Source organism: Penicillium cinerascens, assembly GCF_028974065.1.
Source record: "Penicillium cinerascens strain IBT 15544 chromosome Unknown contig_9_segment0_segment0, whole genome shotgun sequence".
In the NCBI taxonomy this organism is placed as follows: Eukaryota; Fungi; Ascomycota; class Eurotiomycetes; order Eurotiales; family Aspergillaceae; genus Penicillium; species Penicillium cinerascens.
In genome coordinates this window covers 448,364-469,152 of record NW_026695296.1, presented here as the reverse complement: position 1 = coordinate 469,152, position 20,789 = coordinate 448,364, and the positions used below count along the sequence as shown (strand labels likewise).

Sequence of the window (20,789 nt, the reverse complement as noted above, 5' to 3'; positions counted from 1 at the left end):
GGGGTCTTCAGACTTAATCACTAACAAGGCGTGGAGGTGCACTTTTCAGGGGTTCTCTCTTCAATTCGATAGCGAATTTTCAGTTTTCCGAGTTTGTCAAGGTCGAGATTCCTTACACATTAAGTTGGGTCCCAGCGACACGTATATAAACTCGCCTTCAATTTCAAGTATTCGGGTGCAATCAGCAGTCTCGATGATCCACAATGATAGAACACGATCTGCTTGATGTGCTGGGCCAGAAGCCTGGCATGTACAAGCTTTATACCCAATTATGCTGCGTCTTCCCTTTTGCCGAAGCATCCTCCCATGATGCTGTGGTCTCTACATTGCGAAATAAACTGGACCGATTGGCCGACAACTTTCCATGGCTGGCAGGCGTGAGAGTCTTTTATACTTGATGCCAAAGTCTCCAAATGGGGATCTAGTTGCTCAAATTGGTCTTAGAGATGAGGATTGGCAGCGGTTAAGGACCAAGGACCGATGAGGACCTGTTCATGAAGTACACAGCGTATATTGGCAGACAGCATTGGATGATGGAATTGGGTGGCGCAGGAATTGTTACGTCTTCTTCGCATACTATAGTAGCGGGTGTAACCGGGGAAATACAAAGCTTGATGTCGTCCAACCACCGATCCAACAAGTGCCGCAGTGCCTGAAACACACTTTGGCCCCGCCGATCGTAGACGTCTCCGCATTCCGTCATGCCTCCGTATTGGGAACTCAGCTTCCTCCCTTCCTCGACTTTCTCTACCTAGGATTGTTTCTCTCCGCTGTTCATTTTCCACTCTACTGATATCCTTACTGGGTTTCACCCACGATTCAGCAACGCCTCTGCCTTCCATAATCGCCGTCATGGGTGGGGAATCTCCGCATCTCGCCCCCGCTCCAGCTTCAACGCTTCCCCGGCTCGCCGAGCGCCCGGTTGGTCAGCGGATCACCAAGATCTACACGGACCGACTCAAACAGTTCACATCGACCGGTCAATATGAAGGTCAAAACCTCCTCTCCAAATACAACGAAGCAGTGAACTCCGATGAAGACCATGTCAAGCTGTCCGTCTACTCGGTCCCGGACCTGCAGCGGCCTTCCTTCGATGAAGCCACTTCGCACGAATTCAAGCCGACTAGAGTTGGAGAATCATTCGGGCCCAGTTGGTCGACCCATTGGTTCCGAGTCCGGCTTACTGTCCCCGAGGAAATGCGCCATAAGGAACGGCTGGAGTTCCACTGGGATGCAAACAATGAGGGCTTGGTGTGGACAGAAGATGGTCGACCACTGCAGGGTCTAACCGGCGGTGGGGAGCGGACCCAGTGGATTATTCCAGATGAGTGGCGTGATGGAGAAGAGTATACGTTCTACATTGAAATGGCTTGCAATGGCATGTTTGGAAACGCTCCCGGAGGCGACACGATCCAACCTCCCAGACCGGACAAGTCATACACGCTCAGCAAGGCAGAGATTGTCGCGGTCAATATGGATGCGCGTGCACTATACTACGACTTTTGGATCATCGGAGACGCGGCTCGCGAGTTCCCTGGTGACTCCTGGGAGGCCCATGAAGCTAATATGGTAGCCAACTCCATAATTGATGCCTTCATTGCCGGCGATGGAAGCCAACAGTCGATCCTAGAGGCTCGCAAGATTGCCCAGAAATACCTCGGTGACAAGGTCGATTCGCAGGACGTTTATGAGACCGATACTCAACCGATTGTCTACGCCATCGGCCATTGCCACATTGATACTTGCTGGCTCTGGCCCTGGGCTGAGACTAAGCGCAAAGTCGCGCGATCGTGGTCGAACCAGTGTGACTTGATGGATCGCTATCCTGAACATCGCTTTACTTGCTCCCAGGCACAGCAGTTCAAGTGGCTCAAGCAATACTATCCCAGTGTGTTTGACCGCGTCAAGCGTTGGGTGAAAAAGGGTAACTTCCAGCCGATCGGCGGTAGTTGGGTCGAGCATGACACCAACCTGCCCAGCGGAGAGTCCTTGGTGCGACAGTTCCTCTATGGCCAGCGATTTTTCGAAAGCCATTTTGGAAAGCGATCTACCACGTTCTGGCTGCCTGACACCTTCGGCTACTCTACCCAGATTCCTCAGATCTGCCGCCTCGCTGGAATGAGTCGTTTCTTTACACAGAAGCTCAGCTGGAACAATATAAACAACTTCCCTCACACTACATTCCAGTGGGTTGCGCTGGACGGTAGCCAGGTTATTTGCCACATGGCTCCCGCGGAGACATACACAGCTGAAGCCCATTTTGGCGATCTTAAGCGCAGCGTCACGCAGCACAAGTCCATGGACAAGGACAAGACCTCTTTGCTGGTCTTTGGCAAGGGTGACGGTGGCGGTGGTCCGACCTTTGAGCACCTGGAGAAACTGCGGCGATGCCGTGGTCTCAGTGATAAGATCGGTACACTTCCACGAGTGAAAATGGGCGAGTCAGTGGACGATTTCTTCTCCAAACTGGAGGCCAATGTTGCAAACGGTACGCAGTTCGCGACTTGGTATGGTGAGCTCTACTTCGAGCTGCACCGCGGTACCTATACCACGCAAGCAAACAACAAGCGTAACAACCGCAAGTCTGAATTCCTGCTGCGCGAGATTGAGCTTTTGGCTACTTTGGCTACTCTCCGTGGCTCTGACCGGGAGTACAAATATCCCAAGGAGCAGATCGACGAGATGTGGGAAGGTGTCCTGTTGTGCCAGTTCCACGACTGCTTGCCCGGTAGCTCTATCGAAATGTGCTATGACGACTCGGACAAGCTTTACGCCGAAGTTTTCAAGACCGGCTCCAGGTTGCGTAAGGACGCTCTCATCGCACTTGGAGTAACCAGCTCCATTGACACCCAGAACTTGGTGGCGCTCAACACATTGCCATGGCGTCGCACAGAGGTCGTGAGGATTCCCGATACCTTGACCGAGTCCGAAGGGTCTAGGTACGCCCTGGCTGAAGGCTCAACTGGAGTTCTTTCATGCCAACCAGTTGACTTTAAGGTCACCACCGCAGTCACAGTGACCGAGATCCAGCCTGGCGTGTTCCGTCTTGAGAACGGTAAGCTGAAGATCGATGTCCAGGACGGCATCATTACCTCGCTTTTCGATGTTGAGGCGAGCAGAGAGGTGGTCGCGAAGGATGGAAAGGCTGGTCAATTGGTCATCTTCGACGATAAGCCTCTCTACTGGCAAGGCTGGGATGTGGAAGTCTTCCACCTCGAGTCGCGAAAAGAGCTGCCTCGCGGCAAGACCGTCATTGCAGAGAACGATAAACACCGAGCTAGTGTCGTCACCGAAACTAGGATCAGCGAGAAGAGTTGGATCAAGACCACCATCAGCCTCGCAGCATCTGTCTCCTCCGAACTCTCGCGCGTTGAGTTCGAGAGCGAGGTGGAGTGGCATGAGACCATGAAGTTCCTCAAGGTCGAGTTCCCTGTGGATGTGACCAACACCGAAGCATCCTATGAGACCCAGTATGGTATTATCCGTCGCCCAACCCACTACAACACAAGGTGTGTACACTCTCTCTACTCTCCATATGATCCATACTAACCCATTTTAGCTGGGACATGGCCAAGTTCGAAGTTTGCTGCCACAAATGGGCTGATCTCTCCGAGCACGGCTACGGTGTCTCCATCCTCAACGACTCCAAATACGGTTTCGCTACCTGCGGAAACCTGATGCGTCTTTCACTGCTACGTGCACCGAAGGCACCGGACGCTCACGCCGACATGGGCCGCCATGTAATTCATTACGCTATCCTTCCTCACACTGGTGGTCTTGACGACCGAACTATCCGCGCCGGATACAACTTCAACCAGCCACTCATCGTGGAGCAAGCCAGTTCCCAGATCTCCGCTTGCGACGCTGCCTTCAAGGCTGTCTCCATCCACGGCGCACCTTCAGTTATCATGGACGTTGTGAAGCGTGGCGAGGACGACGAGGATGTCTCTACTGGTGGTATCCCCACTCGTCCCGGCAAGAGTGTCATCGTGCGCGTCTACGAGTCCCTTGGTGGAAAGGCCCGGGGTTCTATTCGGAGCACGTTGCCTGTTAAGCGGGTATGGAAATGCAATGTCCTCGAAGATGACGAGCAGGAATTGGAGATCCAGAAGGGAGATGATTCGTCCTCTGTGGATATCGAGCTCAGGGCGTTCGAAATTGCTACTTACCGTCTGCAGTTGTAAGCCCTTTATCTGTTTTTTAACTGTCAATTGGACTACACCATCTTTACTGCACGCCGTCGTTTCCGCCGCTATAATATTTTGATGAAATGAAGAATGAAACCACTTTGCCACGCATTTAGAAGAGTTCGTGATATACATGTAGAAACTAAGCTTGTTTCCCTGCGCCTTAGCTTCTTCGATAAACCCCGGGAACATCAAACCTGAACTCCAACCGCGTAATGCAATATTCAGCGTACAGCCATCTCAGAAGAGACAGAAATTAATCCCTCCCGTAGCTGATCTTCAATCGCTTAACAGGCGGCTTATCCCCACCATCATCTGAGAACTCGTCCGTCTGGATTTTCCCCTTTGTGTTCTTCGACCCACCAGAAGCCTTCTTCTTATTCTTCGATGAGCCACTGGTGTTCTTCGCACCACCGTCACCATTACTTTTTGGAGGAATGTTGCCGCCAGTAGTTGATGTCGGGGTTGCGGCGTGGGAGGGTGTCGTCTGTGTCGACGAAGGGCCAGGGGAATCCTAGAGCAAACAGCGTGAGTATTGGCAACCTTGTAGAGAGTGAGATCTCCTTACCATCATGTAGCTTGCGGAGCTTTTGGAGAACACCCGATCCGAGTCTGTGACTGCTGCCTTTCGGCGGCCTCCGACGCCAGAGCCTAGGCTTAGTCCGGACGCACCGAGACTTGAACCACTCGAGGAGCCTTTGATGTAGTTGTCGAAGCCTTTGATGATGTTTCCGGCGGTGGTTTCTTCGAGGTAGGATTGCTCGAAGCGGTAGATTTGGTCTTCGAGTTGGGCCTGTAGTCCAGTTAGCCAACGGACTTGACTCGCAGCTTCAATCGCAGAGGTGGTATAATGAGGGGTCGTGCTTCGAACGCACTTGGAGCTCATTCAAGGGTCTCCATCACATTCGGGTAAAGGCGCGCAGGGCTCGAACTCACCATGCACCTGTCCATCGCGCGCTTGTTCGCGATCGTATCTCTCAATTCCCGTCGCAACTTCTCGTAGTATGGTAATCCGCGACTCGTGGCATTCTGGTCAGCGGACGCATTCGTGGTCCCCGCGGCGGCGCCGGTTGCTGGCGCTGCAGGCGAGTTGGTCGCCGGCGTGGCTGTCTGGGCAGCGGCGGTGTCTGCCATGGTGAAGTGAATGGGCGGGTCAAATTGAATTAAAGAGCATCAGCAGTAGATGTCATGCGACAGTGCGGTGATCGGTTCCAGTAAAGCACGCAGCAATTGCGGGATTGCGAAGGTGAAGCTGTCGTGCCCGAGATCCTTATCGAGCCATTTCTGTTTGCACGGTTTGCACTGTCTGCCATCATCTCGTTCCCCCCTCGTGTTTTACATCATGCCAGGTTATGATATCTCGGTATATTATTGACTTCGACCCGCGAGACCTTGTTCCAAAGGAATCACTCTTAGTGCTATAGTTTGTCATGGATCACTCGATGCACATGGGCCACGATATGGGCCATGGTGATATGGACATGGGTGCTCAATGCAACATGAATGCAAGTACTCCGCAGGCCTCGTCCAGGGATTGTCCAGGCTAACTCTGCCCTCTTTGTAGATGGTCTTCACCTGGTCGTCCGAAAATCTCTGCATCATTTTCCGTTGGTGGCGCATCACCGGGCCACTCTCCTTTCTCATCTCGCTCGTCCTTATCGTCCTCCTCACAGCAGGCTACGAGGGAGTCCGCTCAGTAACTCGCAAGTATGAAGCTGCGCATAATCAGTGGTTGAACTCATTCCACGTGGCTTCAGCTACAGGTGGAGGTATGTCTTTCATTTCCTTATCTGAGGGCAACTATACCGAAGGCAAGATTGAGCCGTGACGTTGGCAGGGTGGTTTAGTGCTCATATATGAACTTCCCCTTTTGCTGCATTCATGCTTGGGCGAGCTCTCATTGATGTCTTGCTCAGCAGAAGATGGGATCATTGGCCAGTCTATCGCCAACGTCTCGGAGGGTATCCGGCCCGTAAGTGGCGAGCGCTCACCACTGCTTGCAGGACGGGATAACAGGGCTGCTGTGGCATGCCGGGGAAGAATCATGCTGGCTGCTTTGTATGCCATTCAGGTGTTTTACAGCTTCTTCATCATGTGAGTGGCCCTAGCTCAACTACTGGGGCAAAGCTGACTGGCTTGTGATAGGCTTCTCTTTATGACATACAACGGTATGGTCATGCTGGCAGTTACAGTGGGCGCATTCGTTGGATATCTAGCCTTTGCGGACGGTACCCCTGCTGCCAAGTCCGTTGCATGCCATTAGACATCCATACAAGATATGAACCCGGCGTTTGGTTTGCTTCATTCTGGACGCGCTTACATAGACAATCAGTGGTTCTCATCTCATGAAGTTGTGACGTTAGTCCGCACTCTGCTTGGTATCTATTCATAGCTCGAAATTCAAATGCTTTCCAGGTATATGTTCATGGCACTTCAGCATCGCTATCATCCCCAAATCCAAAGCTAAAGCCACCTTGGTTCTGGTCGTCGTCCCCCGTCTTCCCATGGACAATATCATCCCACTTGCGCTTCTTTCCTTCTGCCTTCTTTTGGAGTTCTTCCTGCGCTTGCTCCAACAGATCTGGGTACGTAGCTTCCATACCGCTAACAAAGCTCTGGTAAGGATTGTCGACATTCTTCCTGAACCCGGACACTTGGTCGGCTTTGTTAGACAGGAAGTCTAGAGCCGCACCGAGATGAGCTCGAGGAATGAAATTCTGAGTAATAGCAATCGACGGCTCCAAATTGATCACCAGATGCCACCAGCCCGACGGCACGTGGAGAATCTCTCCCTCTCCGCAGATGCCTTCCATGCAGCCCGGGGTGCGTCGTGCCTCGGCGTGAAACTCGAGCAGCCATTCAGCAATACTGAGAGGGGAAGTCACTTCGCTAAAGTCCTCTGACACGAATACGCCCGGCGGCGGCGGGTTCTTATCACCGGAGGGGAACATGATCCAGTACTTCGGCCCACGTAGTACGGCATTCCACGCGCTGGTGGCGTTGGGGTCTTTGTGAAACTTGCTGCCGGAGCGCTCGGGTCCAACAATCAGCCACTGATGATCGGGTCGGACGTCGCCAAGCACGGAGAAGAAATCTTCAGCAAAGCATGCCGGCGGCCAGTATGCCGCATTGGGGGTCGTGTCTGGTTGGCCGACTGAGAGACCCATGGTGGAAACAAAGGACCGGTCGAAAAGGTAGAGCGGACTTTCATCCGCGTTGTCGGCCATGTAGTCTCCGTACGTGCGCAGAGGCCAGTCGACTGCCTCGGCGCGGAATGTGCCCTGGCCGTATCGAGATAGCAGGGTGCCGACCGACCAGTCTTTGTATACTAGCCAAGCCTTGATGGGCTCGGTTAAAACGAATGGCCGGTCTGCCCATTTCTCATGAAATTCCTCTGCTGAAAGGTCTGAGAGTCGTGGGATCTGGTTTCGTGCTGGGATATTGGTAACGTATGGATCCAACTTGATATGTGCACAGTTGAAGGGGCGGTATAGAGCATCCGAGTATAGATGCGAGCAGTCCACCATGGGCACTTTGGATGCTGGTAAGTTGAGATATGTCGAACGCCATGTTCCTCGCCATGTAAAATCCGCTGGATGGGACCTAGATAAACGGTTAATTATGTGTTCTAACTTTGGAACCTTGTAAGTTTTGTTTTTCTTCATCCATGGACCTCGGGTTGTCCGATGCTCAGGTGGTGTGTAATTGCCCCGCCGAAACCTCTTGAGATGTATATTTTACCGGGGGCATAAGGATAAGGGAAGTTCTTACTCAACAAAGAGGGCCTTCCACAACTCTTCGGCCCTTGTAAATGCATACAAGGCCTTACACGTTCGGCCAATGCGCAGCAGGCTGGGTCCGTCCAAGGATTCCAGTAGCAGCAGGACTAGTTCGTCGGGCAGCGACCGAAAAGCGCCAATGGCATCACGCAGATTGTGGGTTGCTAGGAGTGCATTTCCACTAGGCTTCACACCCAACGGGTGGCTGGGAATAGCCTCATCTGCCGGATCCCCATCTCGGGCAGGTGGATAACTCGGGAGCGATGTGATGTCAGGCATTGTCCGCCACTTTGGTTTAGGGCTTCAAGTTTTTTTTTTTTTTTTCTGCCGGGTTACCCCCCACGGGCCCAACTGAAATACGATGCCACGAACTGGCACCAATAGAAGATGATAAAAATGTAAATGAAAAAGCACCAGCGGCACAGAAAAGCAGAACAATCTGAAAATCGGCCAGAACAATGCGTCTAACGTCAAACGGCGTTCGCTTGTACTGCAACGGAAAGACCCACAAGGGGAAGGCGGTGAGGCCGCACCCACTTCGCAAAAAAAAAAGCGTCGCAGCAAATGGCGTCCGTCGCCGTCGATTTTTTCCTCCTCTTCTTTCCACCCCATTTGTGACCCATTCACACCAACGATTACTTCCCCCCTAGTATCTCCTGTGCTCTTCTTTCCTGAAGAGCTGTGATACTAGTACCTATTTCTCGTCTGCGAACCATCCCCAGGGGCACGTTCGCTAAAACCCTTCACCCCACCCGATCACAACGACGAGTCGTTTGTGATCACCACCCTCTCAACCGCCAATATGTCTAACGATAAGGGCCTCGAGGATCTTCCCGAGGGTATGTGATTTCCCTCCTCCCCTACTCCTGGCGATTTGCAAAATACTCGCTCCTTATCGCAATCACCGGAGACCTCTTGTGGCGACCACAAATACGAGGACAAGACACTGGAATCAAAGGCTGACATCGACTGCGCACTCTACAGGACAGATCGAGTCCAACTACGATGAGATCACCGATTCTTTCGACGCCATGGACCTGAAGCCTGAGCTGCTTCGCGGTATGTGAAACTCCTCGGGGGTTAACCCCAAAAACCCCCTCCGTGGCGGGGTATGTGCAGAAAATTCCTGACTGTTGAATAGGTGTCTACGCCTACGGTTTCGAGCGTCCCTCTGCTATCCAGCAGCGTGCCATCATGCCCATCATCAAGGGTGAGTTCCCGATCCGTATACTATTCCAAGAAATGCGCCTAACCTATGGTCAGGCAACGATGTCATCGCTCAGGCCCAGTCTGGTACCGGAAAGACCGCCACCTTCTCCATCTCCGCTCTTCAGAAGATCGACCCCAACCTGAAGGCCTGCCAGGCTCTGATCCTCGCTCCCACCCGTGAGCTGGCTCAGCAGATCCAGAAGGTCGTTGTTGCCATTGGTGACTTCATGACCCTCGAGTGCCACGCCTGTATCGGTGGTACCAACGTCCGTGAGGACATGAACGCCCTTCGTGACGGCCCCCAGGTCGTTGTCGGTACCCCCGGCCGTGTCCAGGACATGATCCAGCGTCGCGTCCTCCGCACCGACAACATGAAGCTGTTCATCCTCGACGAGGCCGACGAGATGCTGTCCCGCGGTTTCACCGAGCAGATCTACGACATCTTCCAGCTCCTTCCCCAGTCCACCCAGGTTACCCTCCTGTCCGCCACCATGCCCCAGGACGTCCTCGAGGTCACCACCAAGTTCATGCGTGACCCCGTCCGTATCCTGGTCAAGAAGCAGGAGCTTACCCTTGAGGGTATTAAGCAGTTCTACATTGCCGTTGAGAAGGAGGAGTGGAAGCTCGACACCCTGTCCGATCTCTACGAGACCGTCACTATCACCCAGGCCGTCATCTTCTGCAACACCCGCCGCAAGGTCGACTGGCTCACCGACAAGCTCACTGCCCGTGACTTCACCGTCTCCGCCATGCACGGTGACATGGAGCAGGGCCAGCGTGATGTTATCATGAAGGAGTTCCGCTCCGGTTCTTCCCGTGTCCTGATCGCCACTGACCTTCTGGCCCGTGGTATCGATGTCCAGCAGGTTTCCCTGGTCATCAACTACGACCTTCCCGCCAACCGCGAGAACTACATTCACCGTATCGGTCGTGGTGGTCGTTTCGGTCGTAAGGGTGTTGCCATCAACTTCGTCACTGCCGACGATGTTCGCATGCTCCGTGAGATCGAGCAGTTCTACAGCACCCAGATTGAGGAGATGCCCATGAACGTTGCTGACCTCATCTAAACGCCCTAACCTTCTTATGTCTTGATGCGGATTACGATCGCAGAACCTGCGTTAAAAGTTGCTTTCTGTGTTCCTTAACGCATTTCCGCTCGCAATGGCCCTGTGATGGGCGGGTCGGGCAATTTTCTGTGTGAACTGATGCCGCTGGGCTGCCCTCGGGGGGCCACTGCTATGGTTTCCTATGCCCCAGCACCTTCGGAGATGTGACACGTTTATGCTTTCTGTTGCTGTCACGGTTTTCCTTTTCCTGCATTTTCTCTTCCGTTTTCCTCTGTATCTTGCTCGCTCTGGTTGGTTAAGGATGCCGCTATTACCGTACTTAATCAAATAGATCGGGCTAAAATGTGACTTGTTCCTCACGGGTTTCTTCCATTCGTACTCTCGTAGCAGTGACATGGCTGAAGTCAGACGCATCCGGAACTTCCAGGCTCGCGTTGACCTCTCCTTACTTTCACTTGGATGCAAATATTTCCTCGTCTGCCCCGTTTTGCCCTCCCTCGAGGAGCCCGTCAATCCGATCTGAGCTGGTGGTGCACCTCTCATTCTCTGAGATGTCAGCAACAAATGCCTTGCCTCCAGGAGGACCATCGAATGCACCCCAGGCTTTACTGTGGTCCTACGAACTCAATCGCGAGAACAAGACCCTCATCGAAGATATCCACGCCGTGAAGGAACAACTTCTCGCTATCGAAGAGCACTCTCGCAACCTCGGACAATATCTGAAAAGCCTCACCAACTTTGTCAATACACTTGACCGCACCAAGGGATCCAACTACATTAATACAGAGGAGGGTCTGCTGCACCTTGGTCAACAGCTCAAGGGCACCGTGCTACCTCTCTGCGACTCTGATCAGAGCCTCGTGGACAAGAACAAGGCTCTGGTAAAGTGCATCACGGAGCTCGAGACTATCTGCAACAAGACGAGTACACCCACCGACGCATCCACTCTTCAACATGCCTCTGTCACCACGGAGCCCGACCATGGTCCTCATGCACAGACATTCATGCACAGCCCTGGATCCCTTCCAATCGTGATCGTCCATGGACCACCGCACTCTGAGCAACGCCCCTCCTGGCTCCACATGGAAACTACCATGACCCTTGAAACAATGAAGCAGGAAGACCGGTCCCTTGAACTCTACTACGACGAAGCAAACTATTTGCGACGCCAGATGCGCCCTACGGTTGCTCAAGACGAGATTCTCGTCAAGACATTCATCGAAGGCTGTGACGATAGACTTTCCCGTCGACGCCTTACCCACGCCGTGCGAAACGGCAATATGACCTGGACCCGGCTTGGCCATGAAGTCCAACACCTGCTAAATGAAGAGGAGTATATGGAGAACCAGAAGTATGCTCTCGCACACAGGAATGGAAACGGCTCGGTTATGTGGCCGGATGGATCGGTGAAGCACAGGTTCATTGCTTGGCTGCCTTTCACTGAGTCAGACCTCACTACTTCTGAGGAGGATATGTCGTCTTCCGATGAGGATTCGAAGGCCAAGAGCATCTGACAGGCTGTCATCGGATGCTGTACATGGAGTTGTATCCTAGAAAGTCTGATAGTAACTTTGCAATAGCGGCTTGAGGCCTGTCCACTTCTCGGACTCTGTATTTGAAGACCATATGCTCCGGCGTAGTGGCTGTCGAGGGTGTGCATGCCATGTATGGTGTAATGTAGGTGATAGTAGGCTCCTACACCCAAATATTGTTGTTATGCATTCCTCATAGTTCTGTTGGTGTGATGATATACAGAGGCCATGACTTCTAATTCGCCGGTGATATTCATCAGTTGAGCACGTTTACAAGAAAAAACAAAAATTTGGACCAAAAGCCACATCCTGGCTTCGAACGGTCAACCTTGTAAAGCACCTTATAAAAAGCTGGACTTGAAGTGACTTGTGTTCTGTGATATCTTCGGATTCATGAGAAGTTCGCGATGGATCCCGCGATAGCCTCACGAACCCCACGATAGACTCAAAATAACTTACTGACGATACTAGTAGTACTGACTAGACTATTATAGCCAAAGAAAAAGAAGAAAAAAAGTCATTATCCCCATCCCGTAGGATGTCCCAATCCCAAAGGATATGCCCGACCCCGAAGGGCGCTCCCGACCCTTTCAATTACTGCCCCCCACTGCGCATAGTATATGTACAGTTACGCCCGAGTCGTGACGTCCAGCAAGTCTTGGGGTAAGGTATCATTCGACCAGGCCGTTAACCTTTTCGTATTTAACCACTCGACTAGCGGGGAGGATTTGGTACCAAGAACACTTGGAACTTGACGGTATGCCGTCCTTTCTTTATTTCTGAGTCTCACGTATATCACTTTGCCAATTGTCGGTACATGAGCCCTCGTACAACCCTGGGCGACAGCTGCAATATAGTTGTCTGTCGTTTCCACTCCCTGTAAATATGCGAAGTGACTTACCAGGATTTCATAAGGAGGGACACGGATCAGTGACACATCCCCAGGACACCTCAGATGTTTCTTTCCGCACCTCGTTTCTGATTCAATGGGCTTTAGGCTCAAAGCTCTCCCCCGAGGCCCTTCTCTCTTACTCTTTGTTAATTTGCACCCAGGTATCAGCGCAAACGTATATTGGATCTAATTCTGCACCGTTGGCACATTAGACAGCAAAATTATGGTCCAGATCAGGTAACAAAGATTGCCAACATCACCTCTTATACATTTTGCTCTTCGGCGGTCCCGTCACTGCCAAGACATCCTAGATCCCTTGCCCCCAACCTTGTAACATCACTGCGACTTCGACTTCCCGAAGTCCTAACTCTACGCGTCAAATATCACCCGTGATCAGCCTCCCACGATGCAAGTGGCAGAAATACTATCCGATATCACCTCTTTGCGGGTTTGCGTACGTGCTATCCCAATCCTATTTCCCCGCCGAAACGTCCGAGATCTTCCCTGCCCCACCTTGGACGAAGTCGGAAAATGACGCGAAGTTCTAGTGTTCATGAGCTATACTGACATTAATTAGGGCCATAATGAAGCCCTTGCTTTAGTTAATGTGAATAAGACTATCGATGGGTCGAATTCCCCTGATAAAGGGGACGCGTCCACTGAGAGTGCCACAACTGATGCGGACAAGGCTCAACATGTCAAAATGGAAAACTTGCGCCGGGCGAAAGAGCTGGTCCAGCTTCACTATGAAGTGAAATCGCGGCACGCCAGTGGTCAAATCGACGAAGAACTCCGACAGGCCCGCGAAGGGGTTGAGCAGGTATTGGCGGAGCTGGCCTGAGCAGCTTGGGCAGAACTTGGGAAGGATCCAAGAAATTTTACGACTACGATATCATCAGCCATCACGGAATAAAATTTATCCTAATCAGGAACTCTTGAGTATCACAATGTGGCTCTTTATCGTTCACCGGGAACAGCAAAACATAGGTCATAAACAGAAAAGAGATCGTGTATATCTATCGGGTGCTGCGTGACTATTCCATCGAACAAAATTCCACAATCTGGTCATGCGCCATCACACGTCCCTCCGTCTTACTGCAGAGGGTCTTCATGGCGTTCGATTTCAGTCGCATGTTCGCGTCGCGGAGAACTTGGATCAGGGCTTTGGCGAATTCTATGGCATCGGCGCCAGGTGCCGAGGTTCGGCTTCCGTTTATTCCAATTCCCAGCCATTCCACTCGTGTTGCACAGTCGTAGGTGTCGAGCCATTGGGGTAGGACGACCTGGGGAACGCCGACCCTGGAATCAAAAAAAAAAAAAACTTAGAAAGCCAACCTGTCTGGGGAAGTTTTAAGGGTTATACGTACTTGCACGCCTCGAAATAAGAGTTTGCTCCACCGTGGTGAACGTATGCGACAATATGGCCAGTGTTCAGAACCGACATGATGTCCGGCTGGATCCAAGGAGTCACAAGCACTGAGCCAGCAGTGATATGTGCGCCAAGGACGTTTTGGAAAGTCATTGAGCTTTCCCAATCATATCGAAGCTTCCACAGGACTCGCATTTCCGGGTACTCGTAGAGCATCTTTCGAATTCCCTTTGCCATCTGCACTGCAACATCTTCAGAAGGTTTCACGTGTGAACCCAGACTGATGAGAATGGTGGGCTTTTGGAGCCATTCGTTCAACCCCGGATCTGCTACTGCAAGCGGCTGGCACTGGCGAACGATGGGCCCGCAGCTGATGACGTTGTTTGGAACTCTGAATGGGAAGTCCATTTCATGGAATGCGGGGGTGAGGTTCAAGACATCTTTGGTATAGGCGCTTCGCAAGGGGAAGGGGCTTCGTTGCTCTTCCGTCTTTTCGGGGTCTTGTTTATCGGTGGCCGACTTAGCGCACGCTAAGGTCATCCCAACGCGAAGAACCAGGTAGGCATTTGCAGGGACCAGTTTCCAAGGGAGTGGGAAAGGATAGCCGGAACCCGTTCTGCAGTGAATATAAGCGATGGTGTCCCGGTGTTTCCAAAGTCATATGGCGGTGTAGCTTACACTGGATATTTCCACAGAACACCAGCCTTTGGTTGATCCAAAACCACCACGTCCTTAATGGGCACAGGCCAAAGGATCACTTTCCGAGCAGTAATGTTCTCGCAAGCATCCAACCCAAGATGGAGAATCGGATCTATGACAACCACGGCCGGACGTACTTTCTCAATTATTTCGAGGCAGGTTCGGTAAGCCCTGGCATATTCCGTGGACTTCCAGCTGGACATGGCGTTGCTGACTTTGGTCAAGCCCTCCGTTGCGCCCTTCATTCCTGGTCGATGATAGAGAAGACCAATCTTACTCCGGACAGCAAGATCGGTCATATTGGGACCCCAGATCTCATGGAACTCCACGGGATAAACGGTATCCGTACGGGTGTTCATCTCCTGAACCAACGGTGCCGCTGCGCGGAATGAGGCAAAGTGTACATTGAAATCCCCACGTCGCAGGAACTCTTCAGCCACTGCGAGGGCGACATTGCATTGACCTAGTTCACTGTTCGTGAGGAACAAGACACTGCCAGTCGGAGATGTCATAGTCAATGGCCAGGGAGAAGAACGGCTCTCATGCAAGAAGAATTCCAGGAAGGTCTATTTTCTCCGCGGACATCTCCAAGTTTAAACCGTGCTAGAAGGTTAGCACGCGGTCGCGTCACACGGTTCGTGGAGTTCCCAATTTTGCCCGATGGCAGCTGGGTTACGTGAACGCTATTTCCCGTTTCTTCCACTTAAATCGAAAGCTGACCCCCTTGCGTGAGCCCGTGTTTCCCTAAAAAGAGTTTGGTAGTCGCGGCTAGTTTTCCAGCTAGCGTTCAACTGCCGATCGCTGATCTGTCCATTTCACGATAGAAGCGCGACATATACTGTTTATAGTCGCGAGCATTGTAGCGGCGTATTTAAGACCAATTTCGTGTCACGTTGAAGCATTTGATGGTAGACTCAATTCTGTGGATTTTTGAAATGAGAGCTTGCAGTAATTACGCCGAGAGATTCGAAAGAAAAGAGAAGTGACTCCCTAGGTCTGGCCCAGCTATCTCAATTTAGTTTTAAGTGGATCTGGAGGGTGGTGGACGAACCATCATTCGGATCCCGAGATGATCGAAATCGGCATCTCCGAATGCCTCCTATTTGCCGCCACGGATCGGCCGTCACGTATGAGGACAATCTACCTCTGCGACATCGAAACATGTAGGGGCACCTTGGTCGCATCGGGTATTCCTAGTCTGTGATTATGAAAAAGTTTCATGTAAACCTTGTGTAGGTTAATCTTTATCTTTATCTGCGAGCATTGAATACTACCCGAGCAAGAGCCTACAGGTTTGAACAGAAACGAATGTCATCCAACGTCGGTCAACCTGTCGAGGTAATGAGACCGGCTCCTTTTGAACTGCCCGGCACCATTACAATTTCACAAAATTCAGACCGGAGCCCTATCAAGAGTCTAGACGCAACTGCTATGTGGTGATCTTTCACTCGAGGTACGCTTCGATTCATGTCATGATGACCTCGAAAGCTACAACAAGTGATGCAAGGGCTTCATGAAACTTGTCGAATTTCAGAAGAACGGTTTCGTTGTAAAGAAAAAAAAAATTTGGCGTCGGTGGTAATTTACAGCTTCACAAACTTGCTCTCATCCAGGTGCGCAAACTTTCTAAAAGCCTTGTCCAGAAGGTCAGGCTCATTAGCACATGCGTTTGCCATAGCATTTTCGATCTTTCCCCGGCTGGAAACAAGCTCCTTGGCGACCTGACTCCACTCAACGCTCTGCTTTGCGATAGTTACACCGCTCATGGACGGGTTAATTTGCACTGTGGACAGCTTTCCATGGTGCTTCCTGATTTGTCCATCAACAATCACAGTATCGATATCACGAACCGAGGAGTGAAGAACAATAGCCGCGACCGGGTCTTGCTCAGATGCACACACCATGCCGGGACTGTTGCCATCAAAGATGACAAGGTCTACAAGTTTTCCAACCTCGATCGATCCCAGCTTGTCTTCCATGTGGATGGCTCGCGCTCCTTGTATAGTGCCAAGTCGGAACACGTCTTGAACGAAAAGATTCAGCGACCCGGTTGTTTTGCCCTGAGAAATTACCTCCTCGTTGCGGCAGGATCGCTCATGTTGCAGGGCAAGACGCATCTGTGAGACCATGTCGCCGGAGTTGTTGCTGTGGCAATCAACTCCCAACGCACACATATCGGTGCAGCCCTTTTGGAAACAAACAATGTTACCGTGGCCCATTTGCAACTCAGTACCTGGTGTTGTAGAGATCCATGCCTTGGCTTGAGTGAGCTTTGCAATGTCACTTTCCGTAAGATTGGTGGCATGAGAAAAAAGAATGTCCGGCCCCAGAAGACCATATGACTCGAGGGTGTCAACAAATGAAACATCGTCTAAAATACCATTAGCATTATTTGGAGTACTCATACGGTCCTCCACTCACTGAAATAACCCCTCACATAGTGAGATGTGACAACCTTGACACCGGCCTTGCGTGCCGCCTCATAAATAGAAACCACTTGCTCTTTCGGAAGCATGAAGCCATCAAAAGCGAACCCCAGCCGTACCCGACCGTCCCCAAAAGGAGCATCAGCGCCGAGGCGCTTCAGGTGATCAATTACCCAATCATCTAACAGGCCACCGTCCAGGGTAAGATCAGGCTTGAAGGTTTTCACACGCATAGTGGGAGTGTAGCAAAACACAGACCGAATCCTAGAAGAGACTGTCGCCTAGACTGCATTTGAAGCTGGAAGCAAGATTAGTAATTTATCACTTAAGGCCGCGGGATACATACTATGAGCCGGTGATACATTCACATGAGCATGGTCCACAACCGTCGTGGTACCTGCATCCAAAGCCTCGAGACAACCTCCAAGCTCGCCCCAGAACACGTCCTCGGGTGCATAGTTGGCATGTTGCATGTTTCCTGGCTATGCATTAGCTACGCAAGTATCCTCCAGGGCAACTGGGCAGACCGGTTGGCATGTATTCCAACAGAGAGTGGTTGGCATGGCGCCCCTTCAATTGGGTTTGCCATAGATGATGGTGCGTATCGATGAAACCAGGAGAGACGATTTTGTCCGTGCAGTCGATGACTTTTGCACCAGCTGGAGGAGCGATGTCTCGTTCAATTTGTGAGATCTCGTTATTTGTAATCAGCAATGAATGACCCCGCAGCGGCACCACATAGTCATTTGGTTCATGAGATGGGACCAGGATGGTAGCGTTTTGAAGGAGAATATGGGACGACATCCTGTCTTCAAAAAGCTCAATCACTCATGCACGTAATCAAATATTGACGATCGAGGGATTTTGATTGAGAGTTGAATCATACAGTTATAGGAGTAGAAGTGGATTGATCTCGGAGATTAGAAAAGCGAGCGGCATTCCGAAAGACCGAGCGAGCGAGATGATCATCGGCAGGGATTAAAACAGCCTGGCAATGAATCTAGAATCTTTTCAAGTGACTTTTTCTTGCACTGGAGTATCGCGATGCTCGATCATATATTTGTGGGATATTTATTATACACGAGACGGGCTATACCACAGTAGATAGTCGGTTGGTCCCAAAGGTTGAAAGATCACATGACGTCATCCGGCTCGCCCAGCGACCTCGTTCAGAAATAAACATTTTGCACCTCACTTCCCTCCCTGAGTCAGCCCTTGGTACTCCCTCACAGACTAAATTCACACTCCCTTATCATTAATTAAGCTGGAATGCGACGAGCTATGCCAGTTAAAACCTATCAAAATGTCCTCGACTTCTGGTTCGGAAAGAAATCGACCGGCGATTATCTGAAAGAGAAGTCATTCTGGTACGGTAGTCCATCAGACGATGCCTACGTGCGCAAAAACCTCGGTGACTCATATCAAGAAGCCAAAGACGGCAGCCTCGACGAATGGATGCGTGATGGGGAAGGCGAAGGAGCCTTAGCTTTGATTCTGCTCCTTGATCAAGTCCCTCGAAACATCTTTCGCGGAACACCGCAGGCGTATGCCACGGATTTCAAGGCAGTGACCGTGGCGCGCTATGCGGTAGATCAGCATTGGGATGAACGGCTTCCGGCTATCCAAAGACGATACATGTACTCGCCTTTCAATCACTCGGAGGATTTGAAGGATCAGGAACATTCGGTCCAATTGTTTGCTAAATTGGGAGATCCGTATCATCTGCACTGGGCGAAGGACTTTCGTGATCAGATTAAGCGCAATGGGCGCTTTACCCATCGGGATCCCATTTTGGGGAGGTCGTAAGATAACGGATCGAAGGCCTGGAACATACCATATTAACTGTGGGTGTGTATAAAATAAAAATATGACCTATTATTTGTACTTATATCCCAGAAGCTGTGCATTCTTCGAGACTCATGCTCGTTTGATACCGGCGGGTGGATGCGGCCCACTCACGTCGGAAATCGAGCTGCGTTCAAAATCTTTGTTGCTCGAGATATTATGGGCCTGACTCGATCATGCGTTTATGAGCAATATGCCAACCTCGTTTTACTCAGTGTTAGCCGAAGACGCTTCACGACGCTTCACTGCTTAACCTGCTTGCCGGCGGAAGCTCGATATCAACAAGCCACGGTGGTTGTATCGGTAGAGTCTGCGTACCATCAATCGAGGCATTGACAAAAAGTGTCTGAGAGCCCCATTCCAACCTGCTTGGATCCCCGGAGCAGTGGCTTGTAGTGGCGAACTCCATAGAACTCCGTACATTGGAGAGTCTGTCTACTATAACAGACTTTTCATTATCAATATCAGTCAAGTGAGAAGGATTTTGGCTGATCCTATGGCGCCAAGTGACAAGCTTTGCACCCCATGCTTCATGAATGTGGCCAAAACAATGCATCCGAGGTCGGGCTCGAGTGATTGCTTCGAAGAGATACGGGCAACCTGCCCGCTGACCAGAATTGGTGTAATCCATGATTCCCTTGGGTGGTCCGTGTGTTATTGCGACATCGATGTCGTGAATGAAAAATTCATGACCCTGATCTGGGTGATATTGAAAGCCCCAATCGCCAAGGGATGGGGTGTATGGACTGGCGTAAACGCTTAATGATGCACCATTTCGTAGGCGGAAGGGATGGGTACCTTCGTCGAGAAAAGTGATGCCTATCGCGTCGGTGAATAATCCCCTAGCTTCTCCATTGTAGCCGTAGGTCTTTTCAACCAGTCGGTGATCCAAGCGTGGCTGAGCTTCTGCCACCTTTCTTTGAAATACTGGAATGTCCAATGTGAAATCATGATTTCCGGCTATCACGAGCTTGAGTGGGTCGTTCACGGCTTGTAGGAGTCGAATTGAGGCTTTGTATTCGTCAAGTTTGGATTCTGTGGTGAGATCTCCACAGTGAATCGCGACATCTGCATGTTGACGGAGAACGGAGTCTGGTAGTCTATCAAGTCCGTGTGTATCGGAAATCAGTAAAAATCGGGTCTTGATGCCAGCTGAAGTAGCCATTTCGATAATCTCAGTTAGCATAAAGTCCTTTGTAGGATGGTCTTGCTGCTAGTTTGAGAAGTCTCCGCTCGTGTCGGCAGTGACGTAAAGTCGGTGTCGTCCCGGGGTAGGAACAGCTTAGCATTAGACCTAATCAGGAAGGGCCCATGCCTTAACTTACCACTTCGACTACATTTTTGCTGATTAGGGCCGGAGCTACAGATTAATTCTCACAATTCATTAGAATGTACCGTAATGGCATATGACTCTGGAAAAGGTGGAGGGAACCGGGAGATTGTCGAATGCTATCTATCTGTTCGTGGGCCATCTTTGATCTATAGGAATATAGAAGATTGGCAATTTTGATGCTACTTTCATTAATCAATCAATTATGATACCCTACGAGTCATTCTAAGGTTATGTTTCGGCCAATTTGATGGCATATCCTCTTCTTAGAGTAGTGTGGCTATATTGCAAAGAGCGTTTTGTCCTTCATCTGGGGAAAGGACCAAGGATTGAGAAATTTTAGCAGTCCAAAAACAGTCGTGTTGGACAAGTACTAGTAGCATAGATAACTATGAATAATGTTGCATGCACATATTCCCCGCTAGTAATTCCCCGCTAGTTGGAGGCTCTTGCG

The 20,789-nt window shown here is 51.0% G+C and overlaps 11 protein-coding genes across 11 annotated transcripts; 6 read left to right on the top strand and 5 right to left on the bottom strand.

Annotated features, from left to right (window-relative positions):
- Window positions 1-852: 852 nt before the first annotated feature.
- ams1 (alpha-mannosidase) lies at window positions 853-4,184 on the top strand (the record flags this gene model as incomplete). Its single annotated transcript, XM_058454049.1, has 2 exons — window positions 853-3,509; window positions 3,560-4,184. The coding sequence occupies 2 exons, from the start codon at window positions 853-855 to the stop codon at window positions 4,182-4,184; spliced, it is 3,282 nt and encodes a 1,093-aa protein (XP_058306298.1).
- A 259-nt stretch (window positions 4,185-4,443) lies between these two features.
- Window positions 4,444-5,321, bottom strand: N7498_006986 (chromatin modification-related protein EAF6/MEAF6; the record flags this gene model as incomplete). The annotated part of the gene is made up of 3 exons (XM_058454048.1): window positions 4,444-4,701; window positions 4,756-4,980; window positions 5,124-5,321. The coding sequence occupies 3 exons, from the start codon at window positions 5,319-5,321 to the stop codon at window positions 4,444-4,446; spliced, it is 681 nt and encodes a 226-aa protein (XP_058306297.1).
- A 296-nt stretch (window positions 5,322-5,617) lies between these two features.
- N7498_006985 (low-affinity Cu transporter) lies at window positions 5,618-6,450 on the top strand (the record flags this gene model as incomplete). The annotated part of the gene is made up of 4 exons (XM_058454047.1): window positions 5,618-5,692; window positions 5,752-5,956; window positions 6,104-6,281; window positions 6,333-6,450. The coding sequence occupies 4 exons, from the start codon at window positions 5,618-5,620 to the stop codon at window positions 6,448-6,450; spliced, it is 576 nt and encodes a 191-aa protein (XP_058306296.1).
- A 160-nt stretch (window positions 6,451-6,610) lies between these two features.
- Window positions 6,611-8,245, bottom strand: N7498_006984 (putative F-box and JmjC domain protein; the record flags this gene model as incomplete). The annotated part of the gene is made up of 2 exons (XM_058454046.1): window positions 6,611-7,790; window positions 7,959-8,245. 2 exons carry the CDS (start codon window positions 8,243-8,245, stop codon window positions 6,611-6,613), a joined length of 1,467 nt encoding a protein of 488 aa, XP_058306295.1.
- Window positions 8,246-8,768: 523 nt separating this feature from the next.
- On the top strand, window positions 8,769-10,242 carry tif1 (putative eukaryotic translation initiation factor 4; the record flags this gene model as incomplete). The annotated part of the gene is made up of 4 exons (XM_058454045.1): window positions 8,769-8,805; window positions 8,951-9,025; window positions 9,108-9,176; window positions 9,230-10,242. The coding sequence occupies 4 exons, from the start codon at window positions 8,769-8,771 to the stop codon at window positions 10,240-10,242; spliced, it is 1,194 nt and encodes a 397-aa protein (XP_058306294.1).
- A 551-nt stretch (window positions 10,243-10,793) lies between these two features.
- N7498_006982 (uncharacterized protein) lies at window positions 10,794-11,756 on the top strand (the record flags this gene model as incomplete). The annotated part of the gene is made up of 1 exon (XM_058454044.1): window positions 10,794-11,756. The coding sequence occupies one exon, from the start codon at window positions 10,794-10,796 to the stop codon at window positions 11,754-11,756; it is 963 nt and encodes a 320-aa protein (XP_058306293.1).
- Window positions 11,757-13,072: 1,316 nt separating this feature from the next.
- On the top strand, window positions 13,073-13,507 carry N7498_006981 (uncharacterized protein; the record flags this gene model as incomplete). The annotated part of the gene is made up of 2 exons (XM_058454043.1): window positions 13,073-13,120; window positions 13,244-13,507. The coding sequence occupies 2 exons, from the start codon at window positions 13,073-13,075 to the stop codon at window positions 13,505-13,507; spliced, it is 312 nt and encodes a 103-aa protein (XP_058306292.1).
- Window positions 13,508-13,700: 193 nt separating this feature from the next.
- Window positions 13,701-15,246, bottom strand: N7498_006980 (glycosyltransferase; the record flags this gene model as incomplete). Its single annotated transcript, XM_058454042.1, has 3 exons — window positions 13,701-13,965; window positions 14,034-14,651; window positions 14,714-15,246. The coding sequence occupies 3 exons, from the start codon at window positions 15,244-15,246 to the stop codon at window positions 13,701-13,703; spliced, it is 1,416 nt and encodes a 471-aa protein (XP_058306291.1).
- Window positions 15,247-16,317: 1,071 nt separating this feature from the next.
- N7498_006979 (uncharacterized protein) lies at window positions 16,318-17,964 on the bottom strand (the record flags this gene model as incomplete). Its single annotated transcript, XM_058454041.1, has 4 exons — window positions 16,318-17,105; window positions 17,156-17,434; window positions 17,507-17,638; window positions 17,688-17,964. The coding sequence occupies 4 exons, from the start codon at window positions 17,962-17,964 to the stop codon at window positions 16,318-16,320; spliced, it is 1,476 nt and encodes a 491-aa protein (XP_058306290.1).
- A 477-nt stretch (window positions 17,965-18,441) lies between these two features.
- N7498_006978 (DUF924 family protein) lies at window positions 18,442-18,966 on the top strand (the record flags this gene model as incomplete). Its single annotated transcript, XM_058454040.1, has 1 exon — window positions 18,442-18,966. The coding sequence occupies one exon, from the start codon at window positions 18,442-18,444 to the stop codon at window positions 18,964-18,966; it is 525 nt and encodes a 174-aa protein (XP_058306289.1).
- A 271-nt stretch (window positions 18,967-19,237) lies between these two features.
- Window positions 19,238-20,170, bottom strand: N7498_006977 (metallophosphatase domain-containing protein; the record flags this gene model as incomplete). Its single annotated transcript, XM_058454039.1, has 1 exon — window positions 19,238-20,170. The coding sequence occupies one exon, from the start codon at window positions 20,168-20,170 to the stop codon at window positions 19,238-19,240; it is 933 nt and encodes a 310-aa protein (XP_058306288.1).
- Between the last annotated feature and the right edge of the window lie 619 nt (window positions 20,171-20,789).